Source organism: Paralichthys olivaceus, chromosome 21 (genome assembly GCF_024713975.1).
Source record: "Paralichthys olivaceus isolate ysfri-2021 chromosome 21, ASM2471397v2, whole genome shotgun sequence".
Taxonomy (NCBI): domain Eukaryota; kingdom Metazoa; phylum Chordata; class Actinopteri; order Pleuronectiformes; family Paralichthyidae; genus Paralichthys; species Paralichthys olivaceus.
Genome location: NC_091113.1, coordinates 4,809,005 through 4,831,732, shown reverse-complemented (window position 1 = coordinate 4,831,732; position 22,728 = coordinate 4,809,005). Strand labels below are relative to the sequence as shown.

The following is a 22,728-nucleotide window of genomic DNA, read 5'->3' as shown; positions in this document are numbered from 1 at the left end:
GTCAATCTTGGCTTCCTACTGCAAAAATGTAAACATTGAGTCAGACTTAACAAGTTAAGCTAAAACATTTTAGCGCTGCAGGTCTTCATAGTGTGTGTGTCCTCTGCTCCAACCTTTCCCCTCTGTCTGCATCCCTGTTATGTAAATTCATCAAAAATCTGTTTGCATAAGACGAATAATCCTCTGGGATATGCAACAGGCGCTAGGAATGAGTTTATTATGTTTTTTCCCCCCTCCCTTGTTTTTGGTGGGCCAGCTGAAAGGTTATGCAAAGCCACACCCACAGCTGTTGAAAGATGTCTGTGGAGGGTAAGAATGAAAACTGAGAGGAGGAGGAGGGGAGACTAAGGTAAACGAGGTAAAGGGGTGTATGGGTTTTATTTTGGACAATGGGAGAAATTAAAAAGGTTTAGAAGATGTTATGAAAGCGCTGGAGTTTTAGAAAACCAGCTGTTGAGATCAGATGTTTGATCCCTCAACATTCTGCCTCGTTGAATAACTTGTCAGTGTAAGTCGCAGTGGATAAGAATAACTGTGTCTATTTGTGACGTATCACTGCCTGATGACTGGTGCCAGTTTGATTTTAACAGGCACAGGGAAGAAGTACAAAAAGGGAAATTGTTTGTTCTTAATATGTGTGTGGCGTATGTTGTGTGTCAGCTAAAAACACACAATACAGAGATTATACTGAGTGGATTACGAGTGCGGAGGCTGGGATCAAAATGAACCATATGTGTGATTGTGATGATGTGTGTCTGTGTTTGTGTGTGTGTGTGTGCAGAGCAAGTTTGACACCAGACAGAAAGAACATTTCAAAAATAATTTTACATGGAAAAACATTTAGCCAAATTCAAATAAGGTGCATCGCAATCAAATGCAAGTTATAAATAGCAATGGGTACTACTCAACGGAATAAATCAGTCTTATTAACCCTACCTCAACCAACTCTGGACAGTTCACTGGTCAAGTTTGACAAATTGAAACTCAAATTATAATATAAAACACACAGGGGCACTTTTTAATGCTCTATTAGCACATTTACTTTTGATTCCTTTAGTAAATTTAACTGGAAATATGTCATATCTGTATTCTACTCAAGTTTGATTTTAACTTGAGTGATAATGATACAAAAATAAAAACATGAATCGATAATTATAATTATGATCGTTATTAGGATTATAACGTGAATGTCTTTGCTCAGCCACACGGTGTCACTGTTCCGCCTCTCGTGCTCCAGCACCGTCGAAGAAGAGCACTTCCGTTTTCCTTTCGGCTCCCGCCCCGCTCCGCCATCATGAAGTCCTGAACAAAAACGGATGGGACTCGAGTAAAATGGGGATAAGATCCGACTGGAGATGAAATCCGTGGACCACATTGAGGCGATGACAGCATGAAGCGGAGCGCGGAGCGGAGCCCTGGAAATTAATGAGCCGGTTTGTCGTTGGAAACTCGGCGGGCGGCTCCTGTGGTCCCGGTTATTTGAGTTAGCGGTGCGGCTAACTGCAGAGCTAGCCTGTGGTTTTCTCCTGGACTCAGTCTGTCAGCTGCGAGCTGTCACTTCACCCCCTCCCCACCCCCTCCACCAACCCGGGCCACTGAACTCATGTCCAGCGGTGCAGACGGGACATCTGTCCGTTTGACCCGGAGCACCAGGATGGAGGGGACACCGAGAAAAAACATCGACGGACACGATGCGGTTCGTTCGTGTTGAGTAGACACCAGCGCCGAGGACAGGGGAGTGAGACCAATAATTTCCAGCCAGGCCGGTTAGCTAGCTGCACAGCTAGCTACAGTGGATCCCAAAAGCCACGGTAGGACATGTTATAAATCATTCAGGGGGAGAAAGTAGCCTCACCCGGCCGCGCTAGCAGGAGGAAGGAGAAGCTGGCAGCGTTCAGCCTCCTCCTCTTCTAACCCTGGAGAGGTTGACATTGACGTGCAGGGTTGTTGTTGGCCTGAACACTGGACACACAGCCAGCCTGGAGTTGTTGTTGTCTGCTGGTGAATACATCTCACGCGTTTCTTTGGTCATCCGGAGCGAATATAACCTAATTGAGCAGCCAAGTGAGAAAAGCCACGGAGCTCGTTCAGCTCAGATTCACCCGGTGCATGATACTGATGGAGAGAACACGTCCAGGAAATGACTCCTCTCTCCCTCACCGGGTTTTCCTTAATACGACCAGGATGATTTAATTGTAAAATTGTGTGTAGGTTGCAGAGATGATCTTGGATAAGAAATAATAATAACAAGATTGGAGTGTTTGTGTGATTGAGAGCTTGCTGCAGGCTTGGTTTCAAGATACAAAGAACTTCTCATTTACTCAGGAGCTTCCTCTTTGACAGCAGCAACCACAAACCAAAATGTTCTTGTAATAAAAAGCTCAGTACTTAAGTCACTGACCATTAATATATATATACATGTATATATTTAGCTTTAAGCAAGCTGTCAGTCGTCACACTGAGAAAGAGGCAACACGTTTATCAATCGTGTGTTTTTATCCAAGATCATCTCTCCAGCCTATCTACAGTTTTATATAAACACGTGTATATTCTGCATCGATCTCTCTGCAAAATCCTCATGACACTGGTAACTTGAAAAATGGTGCATAACACAAATGACAAGTTTTAGTTTCAGAATCTCTCTCTCATTTCAAAATGGGAACCTGTGCTGGAGTCTGTCACAAACACTGAACACAAATGTTCTGTTTTCAAAAGGATCTTTCCTGCAAACGTACTCCCTGAAATAACGTGAAATTGGGTCCCAGTCGAACAAATCAGGAATTGTAATTGCTGTGCAGTCGTTTGCCTGAGAAGCCGGTCTTTGCTTTTTTATTTTGTGAGATTTGGCCTCTGGTGGTGTGAAACGTCATGCAAAGTCAGTTCCCCTTAAAAAACAAAACTACAAGATTGTTGGTCATGTTTTTTATGTTGTAATTTTCCAAATATTTATCAGAGCTCCAGGATTGATCAGGCGACATTCAGCACTGTATCATTGTAATGCTGATTCTCCTCATGACCATGACATCTTTCTATTTTTGTCGACCTGCACATTGTTTTGTTTTAACATGATTATTTAATTTAATAATGCAAATCACATCAGACATGGCACACTGAATATCTGCTTGATTGAAAGTGAATTCAATCACATTTTTATTATCAAAATGTCAAACTTTCTATCACTAGTTATTATAAGTGTTATTTGAGGAGAATTTCTCCAAAGCATAAAGATGTTGAATCAGTCATTGTAAAATATTCTGATCTCTACAAAGATGATGTGATGCAAAACTTTTTATTCTTATACATTTGAAATGCAGATGGAGAACAGGATCAGCTTTTTATTGATTCTTATTAGTGGCTCAACCCTGTGGAGTGGAAACGTTGTATTGAGCGGCAAAGTGGTGTAATGATTTTTGGTGGGATCAACAGTAACAGCAGCCATTTGATATAACAGAGTAATTCAGCATTAATATAACACAGATATAAATAATAAACAGTATAGGTGTGTTTAGAAAGATGCTCTCTGTAACTCATGTACTGCAGCTTTGAACTAGAAGGTGATCACCAGCAAGTCACTTGATATCTAAAGAGGATTGGATTTAAAGAATAAATAAATATAATATCAAGGCAGAGCAACGTAGATAATTTCCTCAAAACATCCGAATAGACTGAGCCATATTTCCTTGGTGCCTCATGGTTCCAACACAAATGTTGGTAACTCTTCAAAATGACAGACGCTCACCCAGTGTGTCTCTTTCACGCTCACCAGGCGCTGGTCATGCCGTCGAGTGTGCGGGCCGGGAGCCTGAAGGACCCGGAGGTGGCTGAGCTGTTCTCCAGGGAGGATCCCGAGAAGCTCTTCACTGACCTGAGGGAGATCGGTCATGGGAGCTTCGGAGCAGTTTACTTTGTAAGTTACTTTCCTTGGTGTCTGGGTTTGTAAAGGTAATGAAATATCGCTCCCACAGTGGCCACAGTTTACATGATGTACGTGTGTTATTACCATGAAGTCTTTTTTGCCAACACATTAATTTGAAATCTAAATAGTTTTTTGCTTAGTATATGTGTAAATTATTGTTCAGAATATTTTTTTACTTGAATATAGTTATCAAATTAACAGAGGAATAATTGCAATTAGGTTTTTATATCATTAAGGTTTAGTCAGCAGCTTACACCCCGCTGATACAAATTCATCTCTAAAATATGATAATGGACATTTAATCATTTGTCAGCTGATAATCTGTTGTTGAAGTCTGGACCAAAATGTCTTGTTTTGCAGTTATACACACATAATCACACACACACCTCTGGCAAGCTCCTCAAAGTGGTCTGCTTAAAGGCTTATGCAGTATTGATTTCTGTTGGTATCATGCACTCCACAGGGAGCGCTACCTAGAAAATAATTTAGATAATTAGTCTTGTTCAATTGTTGAGCAAGACATTAAAACATTTTTATCAATACACATCCCAAGAAATGTAAGTAAACAAAATATAAATAATAGTCTTGGTTAGACCGAGTAAGATATTTTCAGGGTTAAGCTAATTTCTGTTGAATTTTTTAAAAATATATGGACAAAGATTTCCATTAAAATTTAATTGTATCGGAAAAGTTAGGATCAATAATAACGATGACAATTCCTGCTGTTTCAGGTTGTCACTACAGTAGATAGAAATACAACCCAAAGACCTGAATTGATGTTGTCAGTGAGATGGCAGAGAAGATATTGATGGTATTGCCTATTAAAATACTGGGTGTATAAACCTTTAAAGCTAGAAACATGTTCATAGTCACAGACAACTTGTAAGTGGTGAATGAAAAGCCCTGTTTAAAGGAGCAAGTCATGGATGAAGGGATGCGAGCAGAGAGAAGGAGGCTCAGCAGAAATCCTTGTTTTATGCTGTCGTGATTTCTTTGTTGGGCCTGATGTAAAACGGTGCATTAATCCCAGAGTTCTCAGTTGTTTTGTGAGAATGCAGGATATAGGATTGTAAGACTCCAAATAAGTAATTTATCGTCCGTTGTCCCAAACTTCAGGCCCATGATATCCGCACAAATGAGGTGGTGGCGATCAAGAAGATGTCCTATAGTGGCAAACAGTCCAACGAGGTAGGAAAAACTCTAATCCTTCATCTGTTGTAGAATCTGTGAGGTTTTTTCATCAGTGATTCATGTTACAGAAATGGCAGGATATCATCAAGGAAGTGAAGTTCCTCCAGAAACTACGCCACCCCAACACAGTCGAGTACCGTGGCTGCTACCTGAGAGAGCACACAGCATGGGTAAGTGTGAATGTGGAGGAAATTATGCTAGATTAAAAACAAAAGAAATTAATTAACAGCATAACAAAGTCTACAACAATCAAGTCGAGAACAGACTCACTTATCTCACTGCTGAAAGTCACTAAATGTTTTCTTTTATATGGTTATTTAAAACACATGTTCAGTAGTTACACTACATGGATGGAATCCTGGAATATTAAAGGCCTTATTGGCTGTCGGAAAAAAAAATTGGAGCACGACAAGACATCATTCTGCAGAAGAATAGAACCAGAGGAACTAAACTCGGGGAATAGAAACTTGAAACTAACCCTTTTCTAAGCTGAACAACAGTTTCTACACTTGAACCCTCTCGCTTTAACTTAAACACCCCTCTGTGTCTCACAGCTGGTGATGGAGTACTGCTTGGGCTCCGCCTCTGACCTCTTAGAAGGTAAGTGGGAACGAACGATGAGTCAAATGAGTGATTAAAAAACACTAATGAGTTCATTTTATGTTTCAGTTGTTGGTGTCTGATATCTCCTAACATCTCTCGTCACCCAGTTCACAAGAAACCCCTCCAGGAAGTGGAAATAGCTGCCATAACCCATGGTGCATTGCAGGGACTGGTGTATCTTCACTCTCACAACATGATTCACAGGTAAGGCTCCAATTTTTTTTTTTCACACTATCTGTTTCTGCTCTCATCCCCTCCCCCACAATTCTTACAAGAGACAAAACAAACACAGAAGAGAAAGCACAAACTGTGCTGCCTCAGAGGAGCTTATGCAATGGTGTTTCTGCTCCACACTGTGCAGCAGCACATTGAAGTGCATCTGACAATATATTCTCTCTCTCGTGTCTGTTTGTTTTGACTTCTCCACAGTTTCCCTGACTTGTCATTTTCTCTGATCTGATCATCTCTCTCTCTCTCTCTCTTTCTCTCTCTCTCTCTCTCAGGGATGTGAAGGCAGGAAACATCTTGCTCACGGAGCCAGGTCAGGTCAAACTGGGAGACTTCGGCTCTGCCTCTATTGTTGCTCCAGCCAACTCCTTTGTTGGAACACCCTACTGGTAAGGCGCCAAACTTTTCACCCTCATCATCAGACGATGGTCTGACAACAGTTACTCCTGCAGGTTCATGAGAATTACACCACGTGTTGATCCAGCAAAGCTTGTACCTTTCTCATGTGTGTGCACATCAGCTCTGCCAAAAACATTCATACACTAATCACTGACAGACTGAGTTTTCTTCATCACTATGTCCTTGTATCATGACATACTTTTTTCCATGTTGTGAAAGATTTCAGTCGTGATTAATGTGTTGATTACTTTGTACTAATCTGCTAGTGCAGGTAAACACTACAGGTCCCAGAGTTTTTTTATAATATTAAAACAATTAACCAACAAAAAAATTCATAGATCGCTCGCTAATTATAATGACTGTTAATAAATAAAAGTAGTAATGGTACTAATAGGAGTAATACAATGTTGCTGTATAATTACTTCATTTAAATGGATAGGTGGATATTGCTTATAGGAAGAAAAAAAAAATTCCAAATTTTTACAACTTCAATATGAAGTGAAATGAAAGCGACAACAATTTTTGGGGAGATGACTCGGCTTTACCCTCAGTAACGTTTGTATCTGCCCATCTGGCATAGACGTTTGAAATAACAGTGAATCCGGAAGCGCTCCAGGGTCAAAGGAATTAGGCTGAAAGCGGCTCAATAGCTTTGTTGTTTCCTCTGTGCAGGATGGCCCCTGAGGTGATTCTGGCCATGGACGAGGGTCAGTACGACGGGAAGGTAGATGTGTGGTCACTTGGCATTACCTGCATAGAGCTGGGTAAGAAACAGCAATGAAAAAAACTCTGTGTGTGTGTTGTGTACACAAGGCTGAAAACGTTCAACCCTTTTCTTTGCTTTCTTTTTTTTTTTATTATTGCTCTTTATCTGCCACTCTCTCTGTCACATTATGTCGTTCTCTCATTCTCTAGCGGAAAGGAAGCCTCCTCTGTTCAACATGAATGCTATGAGTGCCTTATACCACATCGCCCAGAATGAGAGCCCTGTGTTGCAGTCAAATCACTGGTAAGGTGGTGAAACTAAGAAACACATGACTTATGTTGGGCAATGAGATAGAATATGCAAGGATTTTGTTATACATTCTACTTTTATTGAGGCTCTCTCATATTATTAATAGAATGAATGACATGTATGAGATTGCCAGAAGATCTACTGGGTGTATGGATTGATTTTGTTTTATTAAAACTGCAGATGAAGGAAAAACGATTAGTCGGTTGCAGTAAATTGACTTAATGCAATAAACAGGTGTTTGGTACCTGGTGCTTTCAGATCTCAGTAAATTAAAAACGTGTTAAATGAACCCTGCAACAACTGCTGTGTTGAAACTCCTGTAGAATGAATTTTTTATCACTTTCAGGTCGGATTATTTCCGCAATTTTGTCGACTCCTGTTTGCAGAAGATCGCCCAGGACAGACCTACCTCTGATGTGCTGCTCAAGGTACATGGATGAATATTTTGTATTAAGGCAGGAAAAAATACTTGTGATTGTCTCTTTCTTAAAGATATGTTTTTATAATTAAGCAAAGTGAAACATGAGTAAGAAAAGCTTTTATTCAGGGCTCAGATTGTTGAAAATAGTAAAACTCAAATAACAAATCTAATTTGTACTCAAAATAATAAATTATCGCCACATCGAGGCAGAGGAGCACCAGGTTGCAAGAGCATAATGCCTGGAAAATGAACAATTCAATTCAGCTTAATCATAATCATGTGTCTCCAAAAACTAGCACCTAAGTAGGATTGAATAACATCTCTCATTCTCTTGACCTCTACGCCCCCCAGCACCACTTCCTATGCAGAGAGCGTCCCATGACAGTCGTAATGGACCTGATAGCCCGCACCAAGGATGCTGTCCGGGAGCTGGACAACCTTCAGTACCGGAAGATGAAGAAAATCCTCTTCCATGAGGCGCACAATGGTCCCGCACCGGAGGGAGGTGATGAGGAAGAGGTAAGAAGGGGACAGACGAGCAGAAAGATGCCAACAGCTGCAGGGAGGTTGTAAAGTTAGAGACTTAGACTAATGGAATAAATATCAAATTTTTTACTGTAAGTCCACTGTAAACATGGTTTGGGCTAATTTTTTTTTGAAGTATAAACTGTTTGCGATGCCTCAAAGATGTGCAAGGTTTATACCATTTTCTTCCACAAACATGAAACAAGAACACTTGACAAGTGTTGCGGCCTTTTCTGTTTTGTTCATTACTTCGCGTTTCTTGTAAACATCAAATTGAAATTGCGAAACCCAATTTGCACACTTCACAAACTGAGTGTCCTGAATAGTAATGTCAAAAGTTTGTCGGACTCCAGTCAAACAAAATAAAGAAGTACCGGCTTATTTGAAGAAAAACCCTATAAAAACCTTTTAATTTAAAGAGAAAGACTATGAACCAAGGTCTGTAAGGGTTGTAGCATCCCTCCTGCCTTTGTATTGTACTTGTTAATGTATACTGTGACCTGAGAACCTCCTTCTCTCGATACAAAGGCCTTTGTTTCCATCAGCATTTAATTCCAGTTGGCTGTTCCCCCCTCAAAAGGAAATGGAGGAATTCAGAGAATGTGGTGCTGCACTTTTTGAGAGTGAAAGCTTGTGTCTCACTGCAATTTTTACGATATGGTCTGCCCAGAAAGGGTTTCATAGAATTTTCATAGGATATAAATGGGTCAATACACCCACGACTAACCCTAACCCGACTGTTACCATATGAAGTAAAAACTCCTTTCACCATCCCAAAAGGTTTTACTTCACCATAGCCATTTTCTAATGTCTTCCATTTTTTGAAAAATCTTTCTGATAATCTTTTTCCTGAACACCAGGATGTGGAGCAGTATATGCTTCGCACCGGCACAGTCAACAGCATGGAGAGCTCCCACTCGCTGCCATCCATGTCAATCAGCGCCAGCTCCCAGAGCAGCTCGGTCAACAGCCTGGCAGACGGCTCTGATGACAGCGGGGAGATGGCCATGATGCAAGAGGGAGAGCACACCGTCACCTCCAACAGCTCCGTCCTGCACAAACCCCTGGTCAGTTCAAGTGAATTCAGATTGATCCCACACTGACTGCAGATGTTTCTCAGGGCAAGTTCCTCTGTAATCATCTGACCTGCTGAGCACATGGAAACTTGCACCACCTACAGAAAAAGTAAAGTAATAGCAGCACCAGTTTAGACCTGGTTGGCCACCTACAGATTAGCAGGCTCATCAGACCAACAACAGAAGCTGTAGGTTTTGGTGGGATTTCACTGAGACCCAGATTTAGTTAAATGACCAATGTAGTTAATTGTCAGTGAGATTTAGTTGTTTAACAAGTAGGGATGAGGAAATAGTTTTTTTATGATGGGATGTTGACGTGGACGACTCTGCATTGATGCAGAGACAGAACATAATCGTCTCATGTTTATCGCTAGTTTCATTTCATAGCGATGCTGCTGCTGATGCATCAATAATCGTTTTATAATTAAATCGTAGCCCTCTGCATCGGAATGGAGATTCCCATCCCTAATTACCAGTCAGTTTCTATCCTTAAAAGACAAAGCCTTTTGATACTCATCCTCTCCCTCTCATCTTTTTCTTTTTGTCTGCTTGGTCTCCGCTGTTTAGAGCCATGACAACATCTACGATGATCCCTATCAGCCAGAGATTGACTCACAACGGGAAGCTTCTTCTGCTGGTGTTGTTGTTGTTGGTGGTGTTGGAGGTGGAGGAGGTGGAGGAGGAGGAGGAGGAGGGAGGCGCCGTCGAGGAAGAGACCATTTTGCCACCATCCGGACGGCCTCGCTTGTCACTCGCCAGATTCAGGAACATGAGCAGGGTTCGGCCCTGAGAGAGCAGATGTCTGGGTGAGACGATGATTGTGAAACAGTAGTAGGGTCAAGTAGAGCAGAAATTCCTTCAAGCTCACTCGACTCCTTGCATCTCCTCACAGGTACAAGAGAATGCGGCGGCAGCACCAGAAGCAGCTGATGGGCCTGGAGAACAAGTTGAAGGGAGAGATGGACGAGCACCAGCTGAGACTGGACAAAGAGCTGGAGAATCAGAGGAACAGCTTCTCCATGGAGGGAGAGAAACTCACCAAGAAGCACCAGGCTATTCTGGAGAAGGAGGTGAGCTGGAGAAGTATGAATGAGTGATAGAAGAGAACAGACGGAGTAGTTGGTCAAGTAGCTCGTGGCTGAAGATGTGGAATGAACAGGAAGAGAATTACACAGGAGAAATGACTACACCCATCGTGGCTATGACATGTGCCTTGTAACATGCAGTGATTTCCTAATGTATGGTTTCTCCAGACAAAGGCAGTCCTGACTGAGGAGAAGAAGTTCCAGCAGCACATTCTGGGCCAGCAAAAGAAGGAGTTGACCAGTTTGCTGGAATCCCAGAAACGACAGTACCGACAACGCAAGGAGCAGCTCAAAGAGGTGCCTCTATGTCACTAGTCAGCTGACTAACACAAAAATAAACTTTCTGATCATTATTCTAACGAACATAAGTCAAAATAAGTGATACTCTCCTGCAACTAAATGAAAACAGGTATCTGATATCATGTTCATTTTACTAATACTTTATTATGTGTTTCCACTGCAGGAACTGAATGAGAACCAGTCAACACCAAAGCGAGAGAAACAGGAGTGGTTGGTGCATCAGAAAGAGTGTATGCAGCAGCTACAGGCGGAGGAGGAGGCCGGCCTGCTGCGACGGCAGAGGCAGTATTATGAGCTACAGTGTCGCCAGTACAAGAGGAAGTTGGTGCTGACACGCCACAACCTGGAGCAAGACTTGCTGCGAGAGGTACCTGTTTGTTTTTGATTGGCAAAACATTTTAGATTAAATTGAATACAATTCAAACACCATCAGCATCTGTGTCGTTGCCAGATTTCAAGTGTCATTTGGAATATTTATGTGTGAAATGAAATCACACTGTGGAAATTTCAATAGAAATGTATTAGTTTAGTCCTTCCTGCCTCCTCCTCATCCGTTTATGTTCTCTAGGAATTGAACAAGAAGCAGACTCTGAAGGACCTGGAGTGTGCCATGCTGCTGCGTCACCATGAGTCCACGCAGGAGCTGGAGTTCCGCCAGCTGGGTTTGGTGCAGCACACACGGGCCGAGCTCATCCGCACGCAGCACCAGACAGAGCTAACCAACCAGATGGAGTATAACAAGAGGCGTGAGCAGGAGCTGCGTCAGAAACACGCGGTGGAGGTCCGCCAACAGCCCAAGAGCCTCAAAGTGAGTGAGAGCACCCAGGGCCAGGGGTCTCCTGAGGAGGGAGAGAGCCAGACAACCGAGGGGCCGAGCAGCAGCTGGGACAGTGAGGCAGGGGTGGTGGAGGTGGAAGAAATAGGAGAGGAGAAGGAGGCGGTAGCTAAGGAGATAAATCATGTTGAGGTTGACGGAGGAGATAATGTGATTACAAGAGTAGAAAAGGAGGAAGGAGAGAATGTCCCTGAGAGGAAAGATGAGGTGGCTGACGAAAAGGGAAACGATGACGTAGAAGATGAGGGTGAGAAGGAGGAGTGGAAAATCAGTGAAGAAGGTGAAGAGGTGAGGGAAGTAGAGGGAGGGCAGTGGGAGTACGAGGAGGACCACGGTAAAACGGCACATGTAGATTCTGATGAGGAGGAAGAGGAGGGCAGGGGCGTGGCCGATGGCTGTCCATCAGATCTCATCTCATTCCTGTCCCCAGAAAAGAGACGCGTCCATCAGCGGCAGATCGATGAGCTCTCTGAGTTTTATTTCCCCGAAACACCAGAGGAGCTGGAGCCCATACCCATTTCCACCCCTCCTCCCCCTCCCCCCTCCCAGACTTCCTTCCCCTCACTCTTCTCTCACGCCATCTGCCTCCTCCTCTCCCTCTCCGCTGCTGCTCAGCCCTCCAACCTCACTTTGCTGTTACTCTCCATCTTCCTCCTCTCCCTGCGTCGTTCCCCTCCTCTGCCCTCGGTGGCCTCTGTGGTTCTCTCCGCGGAGCTTGCCTTATTGGCGCTCTTCTTCTCGTACCTCTTCCTTCGCTCCTGCTGCTCTCTGTCTCTCTCCACGTACCTGTCGCTGAGCCTCTGGGCCAGCGGCCTCTTCAGTTTAGGCATCTCCCTTAGTTTGGGGATATATTATATCCCCATGATTTTGATCTCAGCCTCCTTCCTCAGCTCTCCCTCTCTCTTCCTCTCCCTCTACTTGGTGGTGGTGCTGATTGTCAGGCCGGCCCGTGACTTCCTCCAACACGCACCCCGCAAAGTCAACCGTCTCTGCATGCGAGTCCTTTTCCGCCTCCCCAGACCCCTGTTTGCCATGTGCCAGTCGGTCTTAGGTGGTATGGCTGAGCGTAACCTGTATGAGATGTTTCCCAAAGCAGGGCGCAACTGGGGTGTGCGTCAGTCCAAAATCCCAGTCCCCCTGAAGAGCTTACCTTTAGAGCATCAAGCTCGCTGCAGCAACACCTCTCCCTGGGCCAAGGGTCTGCTCTGGGTGAGGCGTTTCACTAGACGCCCCCTTGGGGTCCTGGCAGATCTTGCTAACTCTATAGTGCTAAAACTAGCCGGACAGGCGCTTCAGAAGTTGCCAGACAGTGTCCGGGTCAAACTCCAATATCTGGGTCTCTTGAGGAAGCACATCCCGAGTAGGTTGCCACGACTGCTGCCCAGGGAGGAGCGGGAGAGGAGACAGAGGGAGAGGAGGAGGAGAGAGAGGGAGAGACAGAGGAGGGAAGAGAGGGAGAGGATGTTTCGAGATGACGCCAGGTGGGAGTGTGGGTTGAGGCGAACTTCTTCTGGGAGGTTTGTCAGAGGGAAAATTCGGCCGTGGAGATAGCGAGAGAATAATCGAAGGATTGAGTGGGAATGTGTGCTGCTGGTGCGTCTGCGTGTGTTGATGCATGTGTGAGTGCGATCATGTTTTTTTGTTCCATTGTTGGACCATTGTTTGTGTCTTTTTGATTTGGACCCACGTGTCTTTTGTTACATGATTCCCTGACTGGTTTTTGGTCACATTTCTCGAAGATGAGTTATATTTGAGGCACAAACATGTGTCTGTACATTAGTGTGCGCTGGCTGGAGGTTTTTTTATGTCGAAGTTCATCCAAACAAGCGTGCACATGCACACAAGCCGTACTGTTTTATCAGTGGGCTCTGCAAACGTAAACATGCAGCTGACCCCACGGTTACTGTACCAACCCCAGTGAAATTTTAACATTTCATTATTGTGCTTTTTGTAAAAGTTCCTTGAAGTTTCTTTTATTTTTATTTTGCTCTTAATTTGTAAGACAAATGTTTTTATGGTTATTTTTAAGACCGTTTTTGTGCAATGGTTCATTTTCCTTTTATAGTGGTCTTATTTGATGAGGTCTCATTCGCGCACTGTTACCTTAGTGCTGAGAACAAATATCACAGTGTTGCGTAGGTTAATAACTACATTATGATTTCACTCCCCAAAGCTCAAAACTGTGAAAAAAGAAAAAAAAAAAGATGCTCAATAATTTCACTAACTTCAAGCTGAACACTAGCCTGAACTCAGTCAGTATACAAGTGCAATAAAAAGCTAAGGAGAAATATATGGAACCACTGGAAGACGTCTGATATTTCGGTTTCTTTTAGATGTCAAAGTGGTGAACAATTAGCAGGAGGACCTTTATAGGATAAGTGAAGTTGATTTCATGTTTAGATATTATTAGATATTATTTACAGCTCGTTGAATCATTATCTCTCAGATTGTAGTTGGATAAACTACTTTATTGCGCTTTATGCAGTAATCTTCTTATGATTTACCATGTAAACATTTAGATTTTCCCTTAATCATCCTTTAAATCTACAGCAGCTGAGTGCCTATAGTTACATAAACAGTCTGCTGTGAAGTGACGTATCCTGCATTTATAGTGAACACATAAGAAAGCAGTTTTACTCAGCGTAGTAAAAGTATTATAATATAATAAAAACCTATTTAATATTGCAGCTAATCTTGTTGATATGAAGCCATAGACAATCGTTTGAGACATGCAATCGGAAAATCAGTCCAAAGATTGATGAAACTACTGAATGTGAATGAAGAGATCCAGATGTTTAATTTTGCACCGTCTCAAAGACCATTCGAGATCAATACAGGAGAACTGATCATCAGTTTATTGAAACGTTTATGAAAATCCATAAACCAAAGAAGTAAGTGAGTTTACATTGATAAATGAAATATTGTTTGATCTGAGAAGCTGGAACCAGAGAATGTTTCGTATGTTTTCACCATTTTTGCTTTAAAACATTCATGAAAACATTAAATGATTAGTTCATTATCAATTATCCAAATGTAAATGGTTGCTGATTGATTTCTGTCAGTCAAACCGAAGAGAAAGAAGCTAATTGTTTGAATGAAAAACCAAAAGGCTTTTGAGTGCACATTTAATTGAGATGAAGAAAAAGGAAAGTCAGGCTGAAGTGTGTCGTGCATAGATCTGGGAATATGAAGATTAAAAATGTTGCAAGTCTACAAGGGAAGTCTAGTTAAACAATTCAAATGCACCAGTGCTTATAAAAGCTGTAGAAGAAAAAGAAAAGTGCCGTCGTTTGAGCCATTCAATCTTAACTTTATCGTGACCCGGGCGAACAAAGAAGTCAGGCACTTCTTTTTATGAATGAATTGCATTTGGGTAATCTAGATTTTAAAAAGAAAGTATATTATTATTTGAATGTAATTTGTTTTTTGCCATTGATTTACATTTGTGTCCCAGTTATTCCCTGTTCCTTTGTGTATGTTTACATGTTCGTGTTTTGTTGTGACACCGTCTGTGTTTTGAGTTTCCACAGAGTTATATCACATTGACTTTTCTTTTTTTTTTTAATATTTAATTTATGCAGTATTTATAAGACTAGTACTGCATTCTGTTTGGCAGCCATTTTGTTGTCCTCTTTATTCATTTCAGCTGCACGAGTGTTGGCATACTGTACGGCTGTATGCTCGCAGGCATAGAAAAATATTTTGTCATACGTCCAGATTTTTCTTTACACAAAAAATAAATTCTTTTGTGTGTAAAATCATTGTCTTGTTTGTTTTTATGATTTTTGTTTCCATTATTGCCACGTCTTCATTTGTTTCCTTCTTCCCTGATTTATCAACAAATCTTATTTTATACAGAAAAACTCATCATTCTGTTCATCATCTTTCCTCCTGTATCATCGCTCGTTTTACCTCTGTTGTCACGGTGTTCCCTTCCTCTGTTTAAAATTCTGCCGCTTTGTTTTCTGCTATTTCTCATTATATATAAAGTTGAGATATAATTAATAATGTGAACTAGTGAGCGCTGAATATATTGTCTTTAATTTGACTGCTTGAAAGTGAGGGAAAGGAATTTTAAATCATCCAGGGTAGATGATGATTGTTTTCAATCTGTTTTGTGTTTAAAACGTTTTTTAAGAATTTAAGATTATTATATTTCTATATTTAGTTAAAAGTTACATCAAGAATTAAGTTAACATGTGGTTTTTCACTCCATGAAAAAACAAACTCTATTGCAAAGCAAAAGACATTTTAGACTTTCACACCACTAACCTGTTTTATCTCTTTAGCTGCTGCTGACAGAGATTTCCCTCATATATTTCAACTTATAATTAATTAAACAAGTAAGAATTTAAACCATGATTATTCTTTAAGCAGTGAGATGTAAAAACAAAGCACTTTTCTAATATTGAACACTAATAACATTAGCAACCTTTTAAAAAAACAAAAAAACATTCATTCTGCGCCTTGATTGGTGCGTCACCTTTTCCGAACTGAGCCCCGCCCACTGCGAAACAGAATTAGGAAGTAGGATCACTAGTGGTGAGGAAGTGATCAGCAGAATGTGTTTTCAGGGACTTTAAATCTTTAATCCTACAGCTGATGTTAAACCATCACCTGGATCTTCAGCTTATGTGTCATAATTTGATGCTCACATGTTTTTTAGGTTGTAAACCTTCATAATACTATATAATTACAACAAATGCAACATTAGTGAGCACGTGTGGTGGTGATGGTGTCACTGTCTTTCCTTTAATTTGTCTTTTTCTTTCATTTTTTCATCATCAGAGTCGTGTCACATCTCCTCTCTTGTTTATCTAACATCGTGTCCATCTATAAAAACCACAGGAGCACTTGAGTGCAGCTGCCTCCATCTCTCTTCTCTCTCCTCCAGTCCAAAGAGCTTCAGATCAAGCGTCAGTTCCAGGACACGTGTAAAATCCAAACCCGCCAGTACAAGGCCCTGCGCAACCACCTGCTGGAGAACACGCCCAAGTCGGACCACAAGGCCGTGCTGAAGCGGCTGAAGGACGAGCAGACCCGTAAGCTGGCCATCCTGGCCGAGCAGTATGACCACTCCATCAATGACATGCTGTCCACACAGGCTGTGAGTAAGGCAAGGAGACGTCGTTCACTTCACACTCGCACCACACCACCACCACCGCTGTGCCTGGCCTGGGGGCCCTCCTGCCCGTCCGCCTGTCCAACTGTCCGCCTGTCTGCCCGTCAACCAGCCTCCTCCTGGTCCCTCAGTGTTAAACACCACCTCCACCCACACATCCCACTTCAGTTACAAACAATGCTCGGCTGCATTTACACTGTCCTCTCCCAAAACACCCTGTTCCCAGAAGAAGTGGGAGAAATAATCATCACCTGGTCTGTGTCAAAGTGTGTTTGAGGTTCAGAGAACGCAGGTATTCACCCACATAATAAAACTTTAGCACACATCGCACTGTAGCTTTCAAACGATACTCCACCGGTTTATCGTATCGCATTGTCAGATTCACATTACCCAGATCTCACATTACCCATAATCCAACTTGAACACTTTCTAATTTCTTTCTAACTCTCGACCCAAAGTTTTTGGATAGAAATCTCTCTGACAACATCCCTCTTTGAAATCATCATCATCATCTTACTTTTCATTAATTCGATTTAAAGACGTCAGCAACCACGAGTTAAATTCCTTTTTAGGGACTGTACACAAATTTTTTTTGGGGGGGGGGGGGTTCTGAAAGGAGCATCTGCTTTTGTAGAACAGGGAATTGTTCTATTAATACTAATATTGAACATTTTGGGATAGAAAATATACTGGAAATTCTACTGATATAAAATATATAAGAATATTTTTTGCAGAATAAAGTTACCTCTTCTTGTATATCTGTAATTATTGTATTGACGTGTGAGCGTGGGACCAGAACACACACATAAATCTCAGACTTATAAATAGATGAAATGAATGAAATAGAACAGTGAGAAGAAGATGGGACGACACTAAATATCTTGTCCCCTTCAGTGACATAACGTCCTGTACATCTTTAATTACCTTGTGTGGCAGTGGGCCAGTAAGCCAAATCTCTGCTGCCCTTGTTTGTCCGCACATCAGCTCCTGACGTGGTTAAAGTCTCTGTGGGAAGTTTTCCAACATGATGAGTACACTCGGTCCTCAGGACAGAATAGACAAATATCATACATACAAATAAATAAATACAATAAAAATAGATAAAGATCAAATATAGAAACAAATCCACAATGAATTCAACTACAGTAACAATGTGGAATATTATACTGATTTATTTTGATCATTTTTACATATTAGAAAAATTATATTAGCATTTTAGTTTATCCGTAAAATATTACCTTAAGCTTGGAATTGAATTAACTCAATTTAATTTGACAGTTTCTTACACACTTCAATAACATCTTATTTATGTTTTTATGTATTTGTATTTATGTTTCCTTTCCAACCTGTTGAATATGTACTTTATAATCTCTGCAGACACAAATCAAACAAATCACTGAATAAACAAACCAGCAGCTCTCACTCCTCATCCTCCTCCTCTCTCTTCTGCATCTCCCTCTCTTTTCTTCACGTTTTTCAGAGCTTCTCCTCCTCTACCCCCTCCAAACACCAAAGCAACATTTCTTTCCCGTACATTTGTGCCAAATGTATCTTTCATCACGCTTCCTCCTGTTTCTGCCTCTTAGCTGCGATTGGATGAAACCCAGGAAGCGGAGTACAAGGTGCTACGGATGCAGCTGCAGCAGGAGCTGGAGCTGCTCAACGCCTACCAGAGCAAGATCAAGATCCACACGGACACGCAGCACGAGAGGGAGGTCAAGGACCTGGAGCAGAGGGTGTCCATCCGCCGCGCCCTGCTGGAGCAGAGGGTCAGACACAGAAAATCTCCTTATTGTGTTGTGCAAGAATTTGGTGAGTTTTAGGAATTCATTCAGGCAGACAGAGAAGACAAGAAGCTGGAGGACGTAAGGTCACAGAGGACTGTGGATGCTGACATCCTGCTGTCGTCTGTTTAGTCGTGTAGAACCTTTAATGATCTCTGTGACGTGCTGTTCTGGAGCTTTCTGCCATTTCACATGATCTTCTTTTGCACATGGAGTCGAACTTAAAGGACCCATCGTCCCTGTTAGCTTAAAAATAAGACTGAAAATTAATTCATGGCCAAACTAATCCCAGCATAAGGTCGACTCAGTAAATGTCCCAGAGGAAAAAAAAAAGTGGAAATGAATGTACATTTCAATGACAACAAGGCAGCTCTGTATGCTAAGACCATGTGGTACGATCAGAAGCTCCAGAACGGCTGCTTCAGTTGCAGAATGAACTTTCAGTCTGAAGTGTTACAGTAAAGTGACATGGCGTTCTCTTGCTCTTCTCTTCTAGATCGAGGAGGAGATGCTGTCCCTGCAGAACGAGCGCTCCGAACGCATCCGCACCCTCCTTGAGCGTCAGGCCAGCGAGATCGAGTCCTTCGACTCAGAGAGCCTGCGTCTGGGATTCAGCAACATGGCACTGACGGGCATCCCCAGTGAGGCCTACCCCAAGCAGGCCTACTCCAACGCCCCGCCCTCCAGCTCCCGCTCCGCCGGCCACTGGAGCCACGGCATCCACCCGCAGAACATGCCCCCGCAGCAGCACTCCCGCCGCAGCCACAACAGCAGCAGCAGCAGCGGCATAAGTAGCGGCAGCGGGGCCGGGGACCGCAGGAGCGAGTCCTCCTCTTCCTCCCATGGCCTGGCCATGGCCCTGGGGCTTGGCAGGGACGGGAGGGAGGTGCACCACTCGTCCCGCTCATCTGCCTCCTCTTCTTCCTCTTCCTCCTCGTCTTCCTCCCACCACCAGCGCCACCACCTGCCCCAGCACTACCACCACCAGAGCACGCCGCAGCTGTACCGCGAGCGGGAGCGGGATCGAGATAGGGAGCGGGAGAAGGAGAGGGAGCGGGAGTGGGCCGGGGTGCGAGGCTCCGGCGGGGACCTGGCCCACCCACACCCCCTGCCCTTCTCCCATCACCTGCCCTCACGCTCCTCCTCTCAGTCCCTGGCCATGCTACCTCCGCCACCGCCTGCCCCTCCCTCCATCTCTGGCCCGTCCTCCTCTTCCTCTTCCTCCTCCTCCTCACAGGGGGGGATATACGGGGGCGGCGGGCTGGCAGTACGTGGTGCCCCGAGTCTGATGGCCCTGAGGAATAGCCCTCAGCCTCTGAGGAGGACGGCGTCCGGCGGGGGGCCCGGTGGCTCCGGGGGCAGCGACGGCGTCCTGAGCCGAAGCACCTCGGTCACATCTCACATCTCTAACGGCTCCCACCTCTCCTACTCTTAGACGGCAGGAGGACGAGAATGGACGGGGTGGTAGCAGCGAGGGAGGAGGTGATTTAGGAAGGTAGCTATCACAGGTTGCATCTCAATACTCTCAGCTTGCCGTCTTGTCTTGTGTTCTTTCTTGGAAGCATCTCAACTCTCAGTGGGGCTGAAATGCAGAGGATTTTGGGAAATCACCCTCTCCTCTTTGTGCACGGGAAGGCAAAGAAATGTGAGGTCAAACTGACATTATTGAGCTGCACCCTGCGTCTTTAGACTCAGGGTGGGTCGAGAGGTTTCCTCCCATTCTCACAGGTGTAAAAGAGGGAGGGAGGAATGTAACCACCTGTTAAACCACTGGATCGAGGCGATGTTAGATTTTAACAAAGCGGAGGTTTGTGTTTAATGTTTTTATCTTTGTTATAGCCTGTATAAAAGTGAGATAGGAACGTGTGAACGGAGAAGACGTTTAGCCTTTTTTTTCCTCCCAGAGCTGCAGAGAGAAAGGGGACGGCAGCCATGTCTTCTTCTATGATGTTCTGTGCTGGAATGGAGAAAGAGAGAGGACAGGGGGGAAGTTTTACAAAAAAAAAGGGATAATGATGTTTCTTTTGCATTGTGTCTGTACTTGTAGTCTGTAGTGTCCAGATATTATCTAGAAAGCACTCGCAACTTGGGCTCCAGAGGGGGAAACAAAGGGGAGAATCAGAAAAGATGGAAAACTTTAATCTTCAGCCTGATGGAGACTGGAAAACACTTTTTATTGATTTACAACTGTTGATGTTTTTGTTGTTTTTTCTCTCTCTTTTTTTTTAGTAAGTGTATAAAAAACACAAAAAACAAGTTGCTTGGAACGTCACCAATGCCTTTAAGGGGTTCTTAAAGGGATGTCGCGCCATCAGAATTTTTATTTGACAACCGCAGGATGATGTAAAACCGTTAAATACGATTAACACAGAATGTTTGTGAAGGCGAGAGACTCTAAAGTGCAGCTGGGACAACGAGAAACATTTGTGAGGATGTACACATACAAAAATAGAGAAGAAGAAGAAGAAAAAAAAAGCTTTCTGGCATCCGTGACATATTGAGTATCTAAACAACATAGGTGTCTCACTCCGATGCATGAGATAGATGTACAAAAAAAACAAAAAAACATTTGTAAACATGACCAAACACATTTGAAATGTACCGTACCTGTCCAAGTTTCACCGGCATCGAAGATCACTTGTCCCACATTTTTGATCTTTACTGTACATATTTATGGGAATATTAAAAAACAAAAAAACACGTCATTTGGTTTTATAGAGTAACAAAGATAACAATAGTAATTTTGATATATTCAAATGAGTATTGACTTCAAGATTTAGAGCGACAACTCCAACCGCATTTTCTATAGGTGTCAATATTACCATAACTAATCCTGATGTAATTGTTGTTGTAATCATGTTCACATTTTTCTTGTGAGAAGCAAAGGGCCCACTTTTGACTGTAAAAAGAAAAAATAGACGACAAAAAAACCTGTTGCGTTGTCAGGTACGGTGTGTGTTCAAGGTATTAATGATTATTAATAATAATAAGGGTTATTAATAATTGTTAATGATTTATGTGTGTGTGTGTGTCGAGCGGTAAAGTCTAGTTATATTACCACTTTTTTTAGACGATTGAATTTTAAAAGACACTCCTACACCCCACAGCTCACATGAACTCTGACCTCCTCCTCCTCTGGACTCTTATAGACAAAAAAAAGATTTTACAATTGGCCACAGGAATGTAAACGCTGGTTTTTACTTTTTTATTTGATTGTTTTCGGTTCAGGAAAAAGTGATGCTCTGAAAAGCAGGACTGGGAAGAGGATGAGAGAGCGGACAATCTGTGTTGACCCCTGCAGGGTGCAGCATGCAGGAAGTGTGTGAGGAACAGGAAGTGAGGGGACGGGCGTGACTGAGCGGCTGCAAACGTGCACCCTCTTGTGCCGGAGCAGCAGCAGTGACCGGAGCGGCTCGTCCTCCTCACACGAGAAGAAAGACCAATCAGTGATCCACGAGCAGAGAACAGGCCCAACGCTTTGCTCTCTGCTCCTGTGGGCTGACATTTATTTGAAGGAGATCACAAACAAGTGGACACTTTTTGTTTATTTGTCTGTTTTTACTATTATTATTGTTTATGTTTGAGGAAAAAAAAAATGATAATCACCCTGCTGTTTGTATGACTCAGAAACACCAGCTCAAGACAATTCCCTGTATAACCTACTACTTTATGCTTGGTTGGAATCTCAGTGCATGCATAAACTCCTTATATTAACTAAGACTGGCTGCTTCGGGGCGGCCTCCGTGTTGGGGAAATCAGTGTGGTAGTGTCTGTAGACGGGTCAGTGTCGGTGTCAGAGGCTCTTGGGGGGGCAGGGAGCCTCAGTTCCTGTGTCGGACGATGAAGACGATGAAGCAGCAAAAGCAACACAGCCTCATCTGTGACTTGCAGAGTTTGTTTTTGTTTTGGTTTTTTTCTTTGAGGTGGGTGGTGGTGGGCGGGAGGGGGGGAGGTGGGGGGGTGAAATCCTTATAATTAAATATTCAAATCAAGCGATTCCAAGCTTGAGAAGGAGGAAGGGTCTTGACACGTGTATTGGAAAAGAAGTGGGTGCTTTAAAAAGTAATTTAAAAAAAAAATAAAGATAATAAATTGATATTAACACATTAACTCGTCTGGATTTGACTTCACCCTGATGACAAGTTCTTCAAGATGTTTATTATAGAGCTGGAACAGAACAGGTGTGAGCGGATGAAAACTGGCTGAATTCAAATAAGACCATCATGTA

General features: G+C 43.0%; 1 protein-coding gene across 5 annotated transcripts; it reads left to right on the top strand.

Annotated features, from left to right (window-relative positions):
• Nucleotides 1–814: 814 nt before the first annotated feature.
• On the top strand, nucleotides 815–22,606 carry taok2b (TAO kinase 2b). 5 transcript variants are annotated; one of them, XM_069518116.1, is made up of 20 exons: nucleotides 815–1,811; nucleotides 3,767–3,907; nucleotides 5,033–5,104; nucleotides 5,185–5,277; nucleotides 5,662–5,707; nucleotides 5,818–5,914; nucleotides 6,214–6,327; nucleotides 7,010–7,101; nucleotides 7,253–7,346; nucleotides 7,699–7,780; nucleotides 8,125–8,292; nucleotides 9,159–9,365; nucleotides 9,942–10,180; nucleotides 10,267–10,444; nucleotides 10,628–10,756; nucleotides 10,923–11,126; nucleotides 11,328–11,567; nucleotides 16,489–16,701; nucleotides 18,303–18,485; nucleotides 18,997–22,606. In XM_069518116.1, the coding sequence occupies exons 2-20, from the start codon at nucleotides 3,776–3,778 to the stop codon at nucleotides 19,933–19,935; spliced, it is 3,522 nt and encodes a 1,173-aa protein (XP_069374217.1). In that variant the 5' UTR covers nucleotides 815–1,811; nucleotides 3,767–3,775; the 3' UTR covers nucleotides 19,936–22,606. The 5 variants fall into 5 exon arrangements, with proteins under 5 accessions (XP_069374217.1, XP_069374216.1, XP_069374215.1 ...); XM_069518115.1 differs by having other exon boundaries at nucleotides 5,176–5,277; XM_069518114.1 differs by having other exon boundaries at nucleotides 5,176–5,277; nucleotides 16,489–16,710.
• Nucleotides 22,607–22,728: the final 122 nt, after the last annotated feature.